This window comes from Morchella importuna (assembly GCF_003444635.1).
Source record: "Morchella importuna strain M04M26 chromosome Unknown Morimp01GS011, whole genome shotgun sequence".
Classification (NCBI taxonomy): domain Eukaryota; kingdom Fungi; phylum Ascomycota; class Pezizomycetes; order Pezizales; family Morchellaceae; genus Morchella; species Morchella importuna.
The window spans coordinates 920,318-936,027 of NW_025763408.1; the positions used below are offsets into that span (position 1 = coordinate 920,318).

Genomic DNA, 15,710 nt, shown 5'->3' on the forward strand with positions numbered 1-15,710 from the left:
ATATCTCTATTGGAGGGCATATTCTATCTTTAGGTAGCTGAACCTATCTGGATTGAGCGAATGATATAACTATAACACGTCAGGAACTACCACGCGGAGGACAGGTAGCGCCCTTGATAGATCTTATGCTTTTAGGCCATGAATCTCCCCCCATGTCATCCACGAGATTCCCTCGAAGCAAGGACACAAGGACGTTTGTCCTCATGGACCACATCACGTATATACTTCCACTACACCCACCTTCTGTCCCATGCACCAGAGCCAGAAACAAAACCAACACGAAAAGCTAAGCTTTATATAGGTTTCCATTGGTGGAGGGGAGCAAGCCAAAATCAAATAAGCATCAGGAACTCAATGGCGTGGCAGGCACTGTAACTGCAGCAGACGAAACACTCGGCCATATAAGTGTACGGGTAGTAGCGCAAACTTAGACACAGGGGGGAGCGACTCTTCCAGGCAGGGAAGTCCTGTTGGGTGGCTCCTGCGTGTACGTGACTGGATTCTTGTTTTCGTTCCTCATCTATTAAGGGAGAAAATCAGTTGAGCGAAACCACCGAAAAGGCATAATCTGAACACCTTCAGTCTGTTGAGCTGAGCCCCTAACATCACATCCCAATGAATCCGATGATACATTAGTTTAATGGTATAAACCGGTTTGAGCGTTAATAATAACGAGATAGTTAGTACAGCCCGGATCTCTGTACTTCATGGTTGAACTGAGACGTGCTTCTACTTGAACTGGTTCAAACCGTTTCACAATTAATGCGCGGGATTACCTGGATCCCCACATTGGATAATCACTGTGGATTACTCGAAATCGGTATCTCCTCTCTGTGACACAAAAATGCACACTCAGGGTTCTGCAGACCGAGTGTTTGGGGAATCGAGGGGACCGGAGATCTCAACATGACTCGGTGAGACCATAATGTGCCTTGATAAGCTCAGTATTTGCGCCATGGTGTATGCAGTGCAAACCATACAGAAATCCGGAGCATGCAGTTGGTACGGTTTGGACTTTCAACTAAATGATAACGGTGAAAGTAATACAGTTCTTCTTCACATACGAACCGGTTTAAACCATTGGATTCATTGTCACATCCTGGTTGCGTATATATATTAAATGTTGGCCTCCACATACACGGCTAACACAATATTATAAACTGGATACATTTTCCTTCTATATGGCCAGAACCTTTATAAGGCCTGTAAAGGTGTTAGGGGGGATAGAATGACACACACCGAGACCCGAGATCGCATGGAGGTATATATAAATTCAAAGGTATCTACGGCAAGGTGCCGTTTGGGTACTTCGATCATACTAGACCCTGTTCGCAACGAGGTGCATGATCATTTTTTGCCTAAGGAGAAATTATAACTTCAGATACCGGAGTTGTCGAAGGGATAAAGAGCTGTGATTGATCAGCGGCCGGTGACCAGCATTTTGCAGGGACACTGATTTGAATAATCTTTCGTACATATACTATTGGCTACTGGTCAATATGAGGCTGCAGCACCTTCCAAAAACACTTCATAACTTGTGACATCCAGTGGGCTGTGTGGGGTCGTTGTTTTATACCGTTCTTCAAAACCAGAGACAATGAATTGATAGCAGAAGGGTCGCAGGGAAAGTAAAGCATCTACTATCAAATGAGCAAATACTTAATTGTGTAAATGCTTATGCTGAAAAGAAAAGGAAATAATTAAGTAATAAATATAGTAGTAAAAAAGGCACGACTCCCAATGCGCTGTTAATGCAGAGTGAGGATAAAAACAAGTGCCCGGTTCAGGAGCCATATCATGACAAATTCCCCACCTCGACCCCAAACCCTTTCATATTCCTCACAGTTTTTCCTCTCTACTCCATTCTCGATTTCGTCCTCTAAGTCTTCAATCCGATATTGAAGTCTAGTAAGCCACGAATCAACATGATCTCTAAGCTCAATATACTCATCGTATATGGTTCCCTCAGGTAGAAGAGGCATCTCAACAGTCTCCATATAATCAATAAGAATATCTTCCTGGGCTTCGAATTCCGTAATGAGTTTTTTCATGTCTTCGGTTGTCATCTCCATCAATCGCGGAGCAAGCAATTTGTGCCGCTCTTGGCACCTTTCAACCCCATCGGTTTGTTGTTTCAGTACTTTAACCCATATTTTAAACTCCATCATATATTTCTCACACATTAGGTCAAGTGCATCTCTCTCTTCAAGATTCTCGATATTCTTCCGTCTTTTGTCAGTGATAAGATACTCCTCAGCGATGATGAGACAGTTTTCTCTTGATTCCAGTTCTATATCAAGGAGGTTTTCCAAATCGATAAAGGTGACACTGACATGGTGGACATAATCCACAATAGTACTTCTCTTCATCAGGGGCCACAGCTTTGATCCGGGGTCGGCAGCCATAACTGAGTTATCGATAAGTGTTTTGAGTGACGAATAATGCGGGTAAGAGACCTTCAAGCTGAGGACGATAACTTAAACGTTTTGTCACTAAAGATGCTACAATTTGGCGAAGACACTCTATAAAACACTACTAAAAATTTGTATATCACTTCAATTACCATGAGAGCCCTTAAAGCACTATTTAGATAAGAAATCTACTGGTATGGTTAAGGTTTCGATCGATACTATTTAATTGGCCGTCATGCATCGACCACAAATAATCCCATGATCCGCTACTGGTTTCACCTTACAATCTAAATCATAAACACCCCACCTCGTTGCCACGGGGATGTACGAGGTGTTCTATTCTGTAGCACAAGGACCATCTGCTGTATACACGATGAGCTTTGATTCGCTACAGAGTATATCTATATGATCACCGTGCCATATATAGTGCTCTATGAACGAACACCTCGTATCCCAGCTAGCTCCCCTACATGTCATCCCAACACACAAGACGAGTGACCTTCCAGGCGTACCCTCCCACACTTGATCCGCAGATATAACTTTATCATTAGTACCTTACCGCATAAGGTAAGCTTTTCGTCATTTGAATGTCTTCCATAGGTTAACGCTAGTCCAGGACCCGAAAAACCACACTTTCCACCATGTCTGAGAGACCTAGGTTAACTGAGAACTATGGGCAACGAGTGCTAAATTTCCGATATCCAAGTGCGCATTATAGCATGAATGTTAGTCTGATGAGATCATACGAAAGCTAGATGGCGGAGTTTCATCTGGGTAAATAGAGATACGGACCCCTTTGCTGGCCTACTAAACATTAAGCTTTCAAAGTTAGTGGTTATCATCCCCTTCCGTGTGGTGAGTATAGAATTTGAAAGTCAGGCCTCAGACACTCAGGGATAGCGAAGATTCGTTCAAATTCTTCCCCCTCCAGGTCAGTTTTAACGCCCTGGCTCTGGTCCTGGGGTGCAACTTTAAATACGATCAGATGTAACGCCTACTAGAATCAGGCAGAAAGATACGTATATATGACCTCATCACAAATGCCTTCCACGAAGACAGAAGGCCATGAATACCCCCGATCTGTAATAGGATCTGAAACATACCAAGCTCTGATATTTCGTACAAACCAGCAACTTTAAGTATAAGTGGTTTCTGAGACATTTGACTGACCGCATACAGAAGATTAGGAACTCAGTAGACTACCCCGGCGAATGTGCCTAATCCAGCGTGAAGCGTTATCCATCTTACTTATCACCGGCTCTTGTTTTTCCCTCAACCTTCAGGTCCGGGGGGGCGTAGGCTAAACATCCACGATGGTCATAAGCCATCAGGAGTATTCTTGATCCATGAGGTCACCTATTCCGAAACCGTATGGTACTGGCACAGCTGTCCAGAAGAATCTCTCCTCTAGCGTGGCGGAGGTTTCGCCTAGGCCGGGCTACATTTGGCATCATCAACATAGTGGCGGGGGCCACGGAGAACTAATATGAGTTTCTGCAGCTATGGACTGAAGGCATATGTTAAGGGTTGCGGGAAAAAATGATGACTGGAGGTTGCGCCGTTTGAATAGGGTGTACACGCGTGGTCTTCGAATCCATGCGCTTAACAGCAAAATGTAGTACTTCAGAGACCTTGAGCTTTTTTGATTCATAGAGAGTATGATGGGTAACGGGAGTAAGCGCTTGATTGAGACAACACTCTCTCTGCCTGTCAGCTTTGTCAAGCAAAGCCACATGTATATGTCGAAACCAATATTGAGTCAAAGATATGTGGCCATTGATCTTAGGTACATAACCATACCAAGCATACAACAAAACTTTTCATTCTTCCTTCCCTATGCCCTAACCCTAACCTTCCCCGCCGTCAGCCTTGGCGTTTTATTTTCCATTCCTTTAAAAGCTCGATTTCCCCCACACCCGAACTCTCCTCACCATCCACTCGATATGACCTCTCCCGCACAGAGGCAACAACAAACCCAGCAGACCCCGGAAGCCCTAGCGCGAAGGGAAGCACAGCGACCATTGGGTCATGCTTCCCGGGGACTGCGAAAGGCGGTCTTATTCACCGGCCTCCCCGCGCGTCCTCTCCGCCCTCAGCCTGGCGAACTGAGGGTGATGGCGATGTCGAGGGGGGTCCCTCCCTCATCTCGGTTTTCCCCTTCGTTTCTCTGTCCTGCTCCTCACGGAGAGGACACAGCCCCCTGTTGGTCTTTGGGTGTTCCGAGGGACCAAAAGGGGACTTTCACCTTTTGTTCGTTTTTTTCTTCCTTGTTTTCGAGATCTGGTTTGTTTCCTCCCCTTTCTTTTTTTTTCTTCTCATTTTATTTCCTGTATTTTATTTATTTATACTTTAAATTTATTTGTCTGTATTTGTATTTTATTTATTTCTATTTGCTTTAATTTATCTGTACGTGCGTATTTTATTTACTTTTGATTTAATCATTTTAAATGTATTTATTTTAATTTATCTTTAAATGTTTTCTTTCTTTTTCTTTCTCATTTTCTTTTATGTGAGGATCTTCTCGCTCATCTCCGTATCGAAATTTTGTCATTTTAATTTTAATATTTGTCGATTAAACAAACGTTTAATTCTCTTCGCTTTCTCCAAGTGAACTAGTAACCATGTACGTCTGGCTTCTGTGTCTAGCTCTCATACTACCCTGTTTACTATCGACTCAAGTCCTTCTCCCTTCTCTTCTGTGCTTATGGTTCTCGCCTAGTCTGAAACCTATCCTAAGCCTTTTCTTCTTCCATATACCCGTTCTTACCTCATTCGCTCTCCCAATTCTCTTCCTCATTTCTTTCTCCAAACGTCTGTACATAACTTTATTTTGTAATTGATTTTTACACCAACCTTAATCTATTCCCGCACTCTTCCAATGACGGATATATAATCCTTGATCCTCTTCCCTTCCACCCCACACTTCTCAGGCGTTTGCTTATAGCAACCTCATCCGCTTCTTAGCTTTCTTTACTTCTGCGCTTTCATGATCAATGTCCAAGTTTCAAAAAGCGCCACCGCTGACCGTAGTAAATAGTGGAAAACAGTAGCGATCCCTGATCTGTTTCCATACCCAGTATATTTCGTTTTCCGTACACCCTACCCCTCGTGTTCTCCCCCCGAGGAAATAGTACTAAATTGCAGCATGTACTTCATCAGCTCTTGAGCCTTACCGATGGCCGCTGCACTGTCTCCCCCGAACGCTAAATATGTAGGAAGATATTAAGGAACCGTATAAGAGAACGAGACGTGTGCACCAAGTAAGTTGCCACGATAACGACAAACAAATGAAGGACTTTGGAGTGATAGACAAGATCCATAGAGGTCCTCAGTAACACAACGATCTTTCGGCCAGCTAGGATTCAAGCGCCTCCTGCATAAAGTCTTGTAGCAGCGGATAGGATTTTCCGTCATGCCCAAAATCCGCTGTCTATCAGTAGTGTGGAACGGTTACTGTCCTCTTGACTGATCCTCCGTTATGGGTTGGAAAGTGTACCGCCGCTCCGGGTTCCGTGCCGTCAGTGGAAAGTAAAGGTCTTTCCGTCAGACCAAATACACTACCGTAGATGAAGGTCCAAGACATTTCTTCCTTATCTTGATATCCCGATACAAGAATGATGACATCTTTGCCGGAATTATTTCCTGCATTTAATATCACCTCCAATGCTTGAGTACTCCGGGAGACGACAAGAATATCAGAGACGAGTGAAGAAGGAATGGGTGCATGCTGCACAAAACGGGAGTAAACGGAGGACGTTACGGAACTAAAAGCCGTCAGCGGGAAGGAGATCTACTCAGTATATACTCCATGTTTGTTGATAGATATAGTAACATCACCGGCAATACACAGAACACGCAAAGGAGGGCGTGCTTGCTATGTTGAGGTAAGGGTTGATATGCCGGTGTTTTCGGTGGTCCTCCATCAGAAGTTTAACTTCGGAGGTTTTGCGAATGGAATAGCTAGAGATCCTAATAGATGTAGTACAGATAAGACCCTGTCAAAAAGAGCTCCGCTCCCCATCTTCATCTCCCTAGAGGTTAGATTTGGTGTTTCGATTGGGTTATTCAGATATCGCAGGGCACAAATGTGGAGCCAAATCATATACAGTCCCGGGTTTGATGTGCAGCTCTCCATCCGAAACACATGTCACAAGCCATAAATAGGGTAAAAATCAAGTAGTTTATGGATTCTACCATCATCCGCACGCCCCTACCCCCTGATCCCATCCCTGCCAAGATATTCAGTGCAGCGTATCTGGGCTGCCAGATCAATGTAGTTCCTTCGTTTCCATGTTCTCTCACTGCTGATGCGAAGTTAAGGCCTTTTCCGTTTCCTTGGGCTAACTCACTGATGATGGCTTGACTGACACCTGGTCTTCGGAGCTCGCTATACGATAATGCGAGTGCGTTCCGTGCGGTTGAAACTCATTGGGGCGATTGATATTCGAATACGGAGGCGGATGAGAATCGAGGTGCCGTTGTTGGTAGACAGATTGTCTTTCGGGGCGGTGCGCAGAAGCAAGATAACCGGGGTCTATGCAGTTTCCACATTTCGCTGCGCCTGCACGATATACATCTAGTCATGACACGTAACCGATTCCAATCCGCATTTCGAGTGCAGGACAACGCGCCCGTATATAGCTTTCTTTCTCCTGCTTTCCCCCTTTCCCCCCCCGTATTTCTGTATTGACCTATCTTCAATCATATCTCGACGGTTCCATCACTGCATTCACAACTCATCAAGTCCCTTCTTCTTTCCGACCTTTGCCGCGGTTCTGTATAGGGAGCGAACTCTATTGACATCCGATGATTATGAGACTTTAGGCGAGGTGGCTTATGGCTTGTTTTTCATCATCCAACTATCCTTCGGATGATGTTCACCCCAACCTCCTGGGGGTCTATTCCGGTGTCTCTGTGGAGAACCAGACTGGAGATAGAGCTAGAGGCCCCTATCCATCTATTTACATCACACGAACTTCACCTTACTACGAAACAATCTTGCCAGGAACGATCCTCGTTTTCACAAAATCGTACCAAATTCCACTGCTCCCCCTAAACCATACCTAGGAGATTCTTACCAGAATCGATATCACGCCCCTTATGAATCATCTTCCTCTGTACGGGCCTGATAAAATATTATGGGTTGTCAAAAATAACCGGAAATATTTTAAAAGTATGACCCTTGAGACTGTATCAAAGTCCTAGGGAATACAACTATAGGGGATTACTGGAATGAAACCTCCTGTCTTCTACCTCCTATGGTGTATAAAGCGACGCTGAAGCTGCACTCCCACACAGATTTTCGTTGCGGAGCAAATTTCCGGTTATCTTTGATAACGCACAATACTTATGATACCTGAACGAAACAGAACGGTCCAGCAATCTATTTCTTCCCATATATGTTCACACGTTAATTAAACGGTCGGAATTTTTTGTGGGGATTTACCGCCAATGATTTCCGGCCTTTTAATTAACTAGCAAGTACCCGGGCGCTCAAGAAAACTCGGCTTCCATTAGGGACATTTTACTAAATGCCTAGCTATGGTTCCAGGTCGTAAATCATGGGAAGGCACCCATTTTATACCAAAAATGCCACTTTTCAACATGGTCCTAGACCACCAATTGTCATTAATTACTAAATTCTGAGGATTGAAAGACCATATATTTGTATATGAATAATCGCTATGTCAGCTGAGAATGGCAATATTACACTTCTAGCATGAGTTGTGTTGCTTTTGTTAAGTTCAGTTGCAAAAGATGCGCCAAGCCCCAAATCCCCAAGTCTTTCTACTTCTAGCTCATATGACCTTTTCCACATTCAACTTCAGAAAGTGCCCTTTTAGTTTTATTAAATTTTATTAAATTTGATAGCCAATTTTTCACCCCCCAAAGCCATTTTTGTTATTGATGGCAATTGTGTTGTCGGTGGTGGTTATATTTAGACAAATCTTTGGCAAATTTTGGTGTGGTTTGGTTGCCTTCCCATGGGAAAAATCCTTACGGGAGAATTAGCAAGCTAGAGGATGCCTAATAAAGTTGCCTGGGCGTTGGGCACTCGAGAATGCGTGATGACACTGGATACTTTTGATGGATACTGGCGAACGAATACGCCCCTAGAATCAGTAACGCCCCATTATTTCCGCACGTACACCTGAACCTTGCACGAATCCAGAAATTCGCTTTTCACTCGATATAAAGTTACCGGATACTAGTTTATAATCATAAATTGATTCAAATCTGCATAATACCCAATAAAAGCTGGATAAAACCTGCGTAACCCACCCAGCCTTTCCTCGCTTCGACACCCCAACCCATCACAGTATTTCGAAATTCTTCCCGTACCTACTTACTTTGAAACGGATACCTAACGAGTGATGGGAAAGGTACTCCCCGTGCCTGAATCAGGTTCCGCTTCTCCCTTCTCCCTCTACGTTTCCTCCCCCTCCTCCCCCTCCTCCCCCTCCTCAGCACTCATAGGTTCTGGCAACGCACTTGTCTTATACCACATCTTGTTTATATCACGAGACTTCTTCTTCTCTGGGGATTCTGTGAATTCAGGAAGCCCCTCAAAAATATGGTACTCAAGTGCTTCACGCGCTGTCCATCTCTGGGCCGGGTTGGGGGCCAAGCAACACCTTAAAAATATGTCAACTAGCAATCTCATGTCAGCGTCAAGTGGATCCAGGTGATAGGTTTCGTCTTACCAGCGTCAGAGCAGCAGATGGCTGGAAATTGATCGCAGGTCTCGAGGTAATCCTCTACGCTGCCACCGAGGTCGAAAGGCATATCTCCCGTAATCATGAAGTACGCTGAGATACCAAGGGCCCACATGTCACTATTTAACTCATCAGTACTCTTTCAGCTAATAGAGATACGTTCAAGCTATGAGGGATTTTTTTTTGTTTAATTCATTAATTGCGTAAGCTATGAGGGATACAACATACACTCCGGATCCATATTCTAAGCTCCCACTCTCGCGAAATATCTCCGGAGCTTGATAACCAAGTGTTCCTGGCATACTATCGTCTGTCAATATGCAGCCGTCTGGGCCGATATCTAGCGCTGATCCAAAGTCACAAAGCAGAACCTTTGATGGTTCGTCGCTTCGAACTTCTTCGATAACGATATTCTCAGGCTTCACATCTACTTTACAGTCAACAGCCGCATCTTCACCGCGCAGAGCTACAAAACCTACCGCGGTGCACGATGCCATTCTCGTGGCAAATAGCCAGTGCCTGTAAGAGCTGGTGGACGACTTTAATCATTGCACCCTCCGTCAGGTATGATCTGTTCCTAACCCACGTCCACACATCGCCTCCAGGTGCGAGATCCATAACAATGTAGTCTAGAAAAAATCATGTCAGCTAGTGAACATCCCAAAATCAAATGGAGCAGCCATTCTCACTTTTGCCTTTAGCGCGAAACAGATCTACCATCTTTATAAAAGGCCCCTCGATATCCTGAAGTTTCTTCAACAAACACACCTCTTGATCGAACTTCAGGAAAATTAGCAAAAGCTTGAAATTAAGACACAAAAGAATAAATCATTACCGCTACCACCTCTTCCCCAGCCAATATCTTGACTGCAAAATCAATGCGGCTCTCCAGATGTTGACAGATATTCACTGTTGAGTGGCCACCCTCAGCTATTCCTCGCCCCAGGCTGTAAAGACATGATGGTAGCATCTCTTGCTCTTTCATTATAGTATTCATAACAACTTATTGGTCTGATTGAGTTTTCTTGTCGATAAACGATAAAAGATAACAACAGCGATAGCAATGAAGACAAGATGGGGGTGAGATAGGGGGTGGTCTCAGACTCTGGAATATCTCTTGCTACTGATCTTGGGGGTGCACTAAAATACTATGGATTTGCGGCCAGTGGTGATGTGTTTAAGGTAAGCTCGGGAGTGTGGTTGAGTATACACACGCAGTCACCACATCCAAGAAGCCTTCTATGAGTGGACACTCCTTCTGGACGCAACGACGCTCGAACCAAGATGAGCTACCACAACCCCCAGGTTATGCGCTCCCAAGCGTGCCTAATAGTCAAGATCTTGAAGCGGTACATAACTTGATACTCAAAAATCACCTAGTTAGAAACTCAAAAGAAAAACAGCTAGGATATAGGAGAGAGCCTTTGGCTCGCTTATATCTAGGTTCTGAAGTGCTAGTGCTAGATTTACAAATGTCCTAGGCCCAAATCCTGCTCGCTAATCAGAATAGAGGGAGCTGGGGCAACCGCTCATAGAAGTAGCTCTGGACATCAACGCTTGTGAGGAGCTCGAGCCCTACAAAAAGGGATATACTCTTGACTCATTCCTCCTCGACCAGTTATTTTGACGATCGTATGAGTCCAGTGTGCAACGTAGATACGTAAGCTTGGAGAAAGAGCAGGCTCAGCACACTCTCGTGAAGTTTGACTGGTCAGCAGGGTCAAGTCTATTCGATCGCACAAATACCCCAATGCTAGAACCAGCTGAACGAATCACAGGGCACGTTTTCTAGGACAAAGAAAAACTAGCCAACGATTGGCTCCCGTTGAGGAAGTTCATCGGAGCTTGAAGGTACCATCAAATGCAGAATTACCTTCCAGATGTCGCAAGAAAACGATTCTCAGCAATGTGGTACATTATTTTCCCCATTAGGCACTTTCTCGAATATACCTTTACTCCGTGGAACACCTGTTCCCCGGCCACGAGCTCATCCACTCGATTCTATTATTCTACAAATTTTCTCATGACCACCCAATTGCAAGACCACCAGCCATCTCTTGAGTAGTAAATTCAATTCTCTACAGTACTAGTAATGAGGGACTTCCTAGATACATTTCTATCCAACTATTAGCCCCTCATGAATATGGATTTCAAATCCTTCGGTTCCTTTCGATGATAGTGAGGCCTTTTATGACACTGTTATGTTCATTATATATTTCATTTTGTGACCCCTCCCTTTGAAGCTCTGTCAACTCCGTCGCCGGAGCTGGGGTTTTAACCGTCTGGTATTTTGGCTAACACTGCAATTAAAGACACACGCACGAGCCTCGAGAAACAAAAGGCTAATGGTGGAGTTAGCAGGAGCTCTACCCTGTGCCTAGAGAAGTATTCAAGCCTAATTAGATGCTACCCCTGCACCGTCCCCGTCATTTATCGTTGGATTCCTCTCGGTCTTCCTATCGATACCTCAGTGCTCACTTATTCTGACACCTCCGAATATCAACACACCGATAATATAGGCACTCTGGGGATATTAGGATCACAGAATGTGAGTTTGTAAAATTCTTCATGCGCATTTTGGGTTCTGGCTATCAACCTTTTTGTGCTGACCCCAGCTGCAGTGGTGTAACGTCTTGCGAGTGATAATCCATGAACCTCCGAGACTTTGATTGATTGAAGATGTCAACACGTACCTCGCTATGACTGGAGTCTCAATCAGAGAAAGATGTTTAGGATCTTATCACCCTGATCGGCTTCCGATCAGGAAAGCCAAAATTCTGCCTATCGGGCTACAGGTAGATGATCTAACGGGGCATCTCACTCCATTGACAAATGTGTTAGTTCCACTAGTGTATTTAAATTATAGCCCTTCTTTTAGATCACAGAACACCACCCCTCTCAATCCAGGGAGCGCTTTAGAGGGACCTTCTACATTTTAATAGCGGCCATATAACACCGGCATTGGGGATATCTATTACTCTAGAATACCCGACAAGCAACGGCATACCACAGTACTATATCGCAGCGTCCTCAATACTACCAGAGGAGTTATAAACCTCAGAACTGAAGCCGATAACCTCCCTTTCGTTGCATATAAATTCCCGGCCTCTAGCATGCCACCAAGTAGACTCTCTTCATCAAATTACACCGATCACGACCCAAACCCTTCAAGAGCTCTCTCAACTAATATCAACTATCACTACTCCCTACAGGCACTCCGAAATGCACATCCCACAGCCCGCACTCCTACCTACCACACATTCCATGCCCAGAGATGTTAACGGCCTCAACAGTAAGCTTCGAACCCTTCCCGGAGTCCTCATCCCCGTCACACACCACAAACAGCAACGACGCACTCATGCTACCGCGTCAGGACCGGCGCAAGAGAGTCCATGCTCAGAATCAACCGTTGAGACGCAGCAGGTTGTTGGTGAAGTGCCGTTCAAGTTTTGCTTCATACTATAAGAGTACTTGCTAATAAGATATTTGATCATGTGCATGGCGGATTTCTGTCTAGTCAGTTAGTAGGATAGTGGTGGATAGGATATGTAGGTATTAAGTGGTAATAAATTCAATACATCAAGTCGTTTTACCTTTCTCTCTGCTGTGTCAGTTCCTCCAGTACACTGCGCTGTCCTCTTGTGAGAATAGATGCTCCCTCAACTACCTTGCTATATGCGAGGCTCACCACTACATGTCTTAGAAAGCTTCATATTAGCTCAATAATGTCTGCATGATATGACGTCCTAGATCTCGAGATAGTGGTGGTCCCGATTTATATAGATGCTACTCAAGGTGTTCCTAAATACCAGTGGTAGCTAACGTACGGCTTCCTTTTTATATATAGATCCTTGGCATGGCATAGCAGCACATATACATATAGAACACCGGGCTGTGGTTCAAAGTTTCTGTGCGAGTTTCAATCAAAGCTAGGCGCCCGTTCAAGTGAGTCAAAATCAGACACAGAGACTGCCAAAAAGAATCTTAATCAATGACCAAACAAGCAGAGTCGAAACGTTTACCATCAGAAACAAGAGGGTGTATGGCGCTTTGACAAAACCGGTAACTCAGAAAACAATAAGGAAAAGAAAGAAAAGAACGCATACGAATTACTTTTGACAGAGTATGAATAAATCCCGAAATCACACTGAGTCAGTTATCTTTAGAAATAACAGGGCTCGGTTCAAAAGCCACATCAGAATGAAGTCTTGACGCGCCTGACCAAACTCCATTTCATATCTCTCACAATCCTTTCGACCCTTCCCTGTCTCAAGCTCATCTTTCAACTCTTCGATGCATGCGGAGATCAAGGTAAGGCGATTATCAACATCCTCGACTAAGGCTCGGTACTTCTCGTATATCGGCCCTTCAGGCAGCAGTGGTGTTTCCAGCGTTTCCATGTAAGAAATCAGGATCTCCTCTTCCTCCTCATATTCCACAATTTTCTTTTGCATGCCTTCGGTTCCCATCTTAAGAAATGCTTCAAATATTACTGGCTGTTGCTCATGACACATCTTTAACGCTATTCTCAGTTTTACTAAATCCAAACGGTTGACTCTGACATTATTGCAGTAAAACCTTCGTAAAATCTTGAATTCCCGTCTTTCGGGTTCCGTTAGGGTGCCCTTTAGTTTTTTGTCGACGGAAAGAATTTCAGTTGCATAAGCAATGCTGTTATCCTTCAATCGTTGTATTGAAGCTATACAATAATTGATATCATAGAGATTGCGTCTTACTACATTCACCTGGTTGACGTTAGTAGTCTCCGGAATTAGAGACCAAGGTTCAGACTTCCGTAAATTCTCCATGACTTTCTTATTCGGAAATGAAGCTAGGAAGGAAGAAATTTAGCTTGACAATTGAGGAGTGTAAGGAAATCTCTGTGATTCTGTGTCGACTGGTTGGCCAATGTTCTGGTGATTTTAGCCTGGTATGCATGATTGCATGTTATAAACTATTTCCAAATAGATACATCTCCATTTCAATGGTTTTCGGGGCCATTACCCAAGCTTCTTCAAGGAGAGATGACTCAAGGTTGTGTTGTTTGAAGCATTCAATTGCCGTCACAGCGCCTGTGGGCAATGCTTCTTATACCAATCACCACGATGTAAAGGAAACTCACAATAACTCCTGTGTCCATCATGGCAGAGTATTGCCACTCCCCTGGGCTGAAAAAACCTAAATTCCGAGATGAGAAAATGCTTCAATTTTACTGGACGCACTTCGTGTTCTTTGGCGTACTAACCAACTCTGGTGGACCAATTAATCCCGAACCCAATTACTTGTAAGATCCAATCAAATTAACTGAATTAGATTAAATGAGATTACTCATTAAAATCTATTCCCGTCCTGAAACCATTAATACATACATGTATATATAGAAACAAAGTACATGTGTAATGTATATATCTTCCATTTAGAAATAGAATCGACCCTGCTGGACTGACCCTTAGTTTTAATAGCTTTAACTTAAATACAGTAAGAAGTCCTCTCCATAATTTCAACGAGCTTTTTGCGCTTGATTGATCAACCATATACAATTTATTCCACTCATATCAAATCCTAGCCACAATATCAGAAAAGCTTAAGTGCACGATTCAACGATTTTCTCCACACCGAATCAATGGAAGACAATTCAATATCTTCACCTTGGTCTTTAATACCAAAAAGCAACATTAAGAACTATGTTCATCTTATAAACCTCGACCTTGAAATACTAAAGAAATTTCCCAAGGATAGAGCGCGCTATATAGATCTGTGCGAGTCTTACGCCAGTAAGGCTGTTGGCATCGATGGTCTGCTTCCAAGCATCCAATCTCCTTCTAAACGCGAGTTCTGGGAGTCCTGCTACGAAATGTGGTGTGGATTTATCAAACTATATACTTTCATGTTGGAATTACGCGAAGAGAAGTACAAGTCCTGTCTAGAGCGCCAACCTGAACTCCTCCAAGGACTAGCCACTATGGATACCCAAGTGATGGAAAAGCTACTTGGTGAATACACCGCCGAGGAAGATATTTTGATCAAATATATGGAGACTTATGAAACACCCCTTTTGCCGGAAGGTTTAGTTTATGAGAAATATCAGCAATTGAGATACCGAGTTGACGAGAGACTGAACAAACTTGAAATCGAGATCAAAGAGCTGAAGACTGAGATCAAGACTGGCCAGGTACTCCAAAGCCGCATTGAGTATGAAAAGGAATTTGGGCAGGGTGCTAAAGATTTCATAATGATCTGGATTTTGAATCGAGCTCTTGTGTTTGTACTTACTCTACATTGATTATATTCGAGATTTAAGGTGGCTTTTGTTATGTTATTCTACGGTTTCCTTCCTCTATCTTTCCTTTAAGACTGTAAGAAGTTTTAAAATAATCCTCAATGTTCTTAATGATTAATTATATTTCTTGTTTACTCACCTGAGAATTGCGATATACTAGTATAAAGCTCGCAATATTCGGGCTTAGGACTATTGCGCGAGCTTTCTCTGACTCTTAATCACAATTAGAACTCGAGGTATTCGAGCCTAAAGCTCAGATCAGATAACCCAAAGCTCGAGCCAGCTACGGAGGAGCGTATCTTC

The 15,710-nt window shown here is 43.7% G+C and overlaps 4 protein-coding genes across 4 annotated transcripts; 1 reads left to right on the forward strand and 3 right to left on the reverse strand.

The window, feature by feature from the left end:
* Positions 1 to 1,748: 1,748 nt before the first annotated feature.
* LAJ45_04642 (uncharacterized protein) lies at positions 1,749 to 2,405 on the reverse strand (the record flags this gene model as incomplete). Its single annotated transcript, XM_046114219.1, has 1 exon — positions 1,749 to 2,405. The coding sequence occupies one exon, from the start codon at positions 2,403 to 2,405 to the stop codon at positions 1,749 to 1,751; it is 657 nt and encodes a 218-aa protein (XP_045972741.1).
* A 6,433-nt stretch (positions 2,406 to 8,838) lies between these two features.
* Positions 8,839 to 10,112, reverse strand: LAJ45_04643 (uncharacterized protein; the record flags this gene model as incomplete). Its single annotated transcript, XM_046114220.1, has 6 exons — positions 8,839 to 9,062; positions 9,116 to 9,246; positions 9,356 to 9,554; positions 9,607 to 9,756; positions 9,817 to 9,907; positions 9,963 to 10,112. 6 exons carry the CDS (start codon positions 10,110 to 10,112, stop codon positions 8,839 to 8,841), a joined length of 945 nt encoding a protein of 314 aa, XP_045972742.1.
* Positions 10,113 to 13,269: 3,157 nt separating this feature from the next.
* On the reverse strand, positions 13,270 to 13,935 carry LAJ45_04644 (uncharacterized protein; the record flags this gene model as incomplete). The annotated part of the gene is made up of 1 exon (XM_046114221.1): positions 13,270 to 13,935. The coding sequence occupies one exon, from the start codon at positions 13,933 to 13,935 to the stop codon at positions 13,270 to 13,272; it is 666 nt and encodes a 221-aa protein (XP_045972743.1).
* An 815-nt stretch (positions 13,936 to 14,750) lies between these two features.
* LAJ45_04645 (uncharacterized protein) lies at positions 14,751 to 15,410 on the forward strand (the record flags this gene model as incomplete). The annotated part of the gene is made up of 1 exon (XM_046114222.1): positions 14,751 to 15,410. The coding sequence occupies one exon, from the start codon at positions 14,751 to 14,753 to the stop codon at positions 15,408 to 15,410; it is 660 nt and encodes a 219-aa protein (XP_045972744.1).
* Between the last annotated feature and the right edge of the window lie 300 nt (positions 15,411 to 15,710).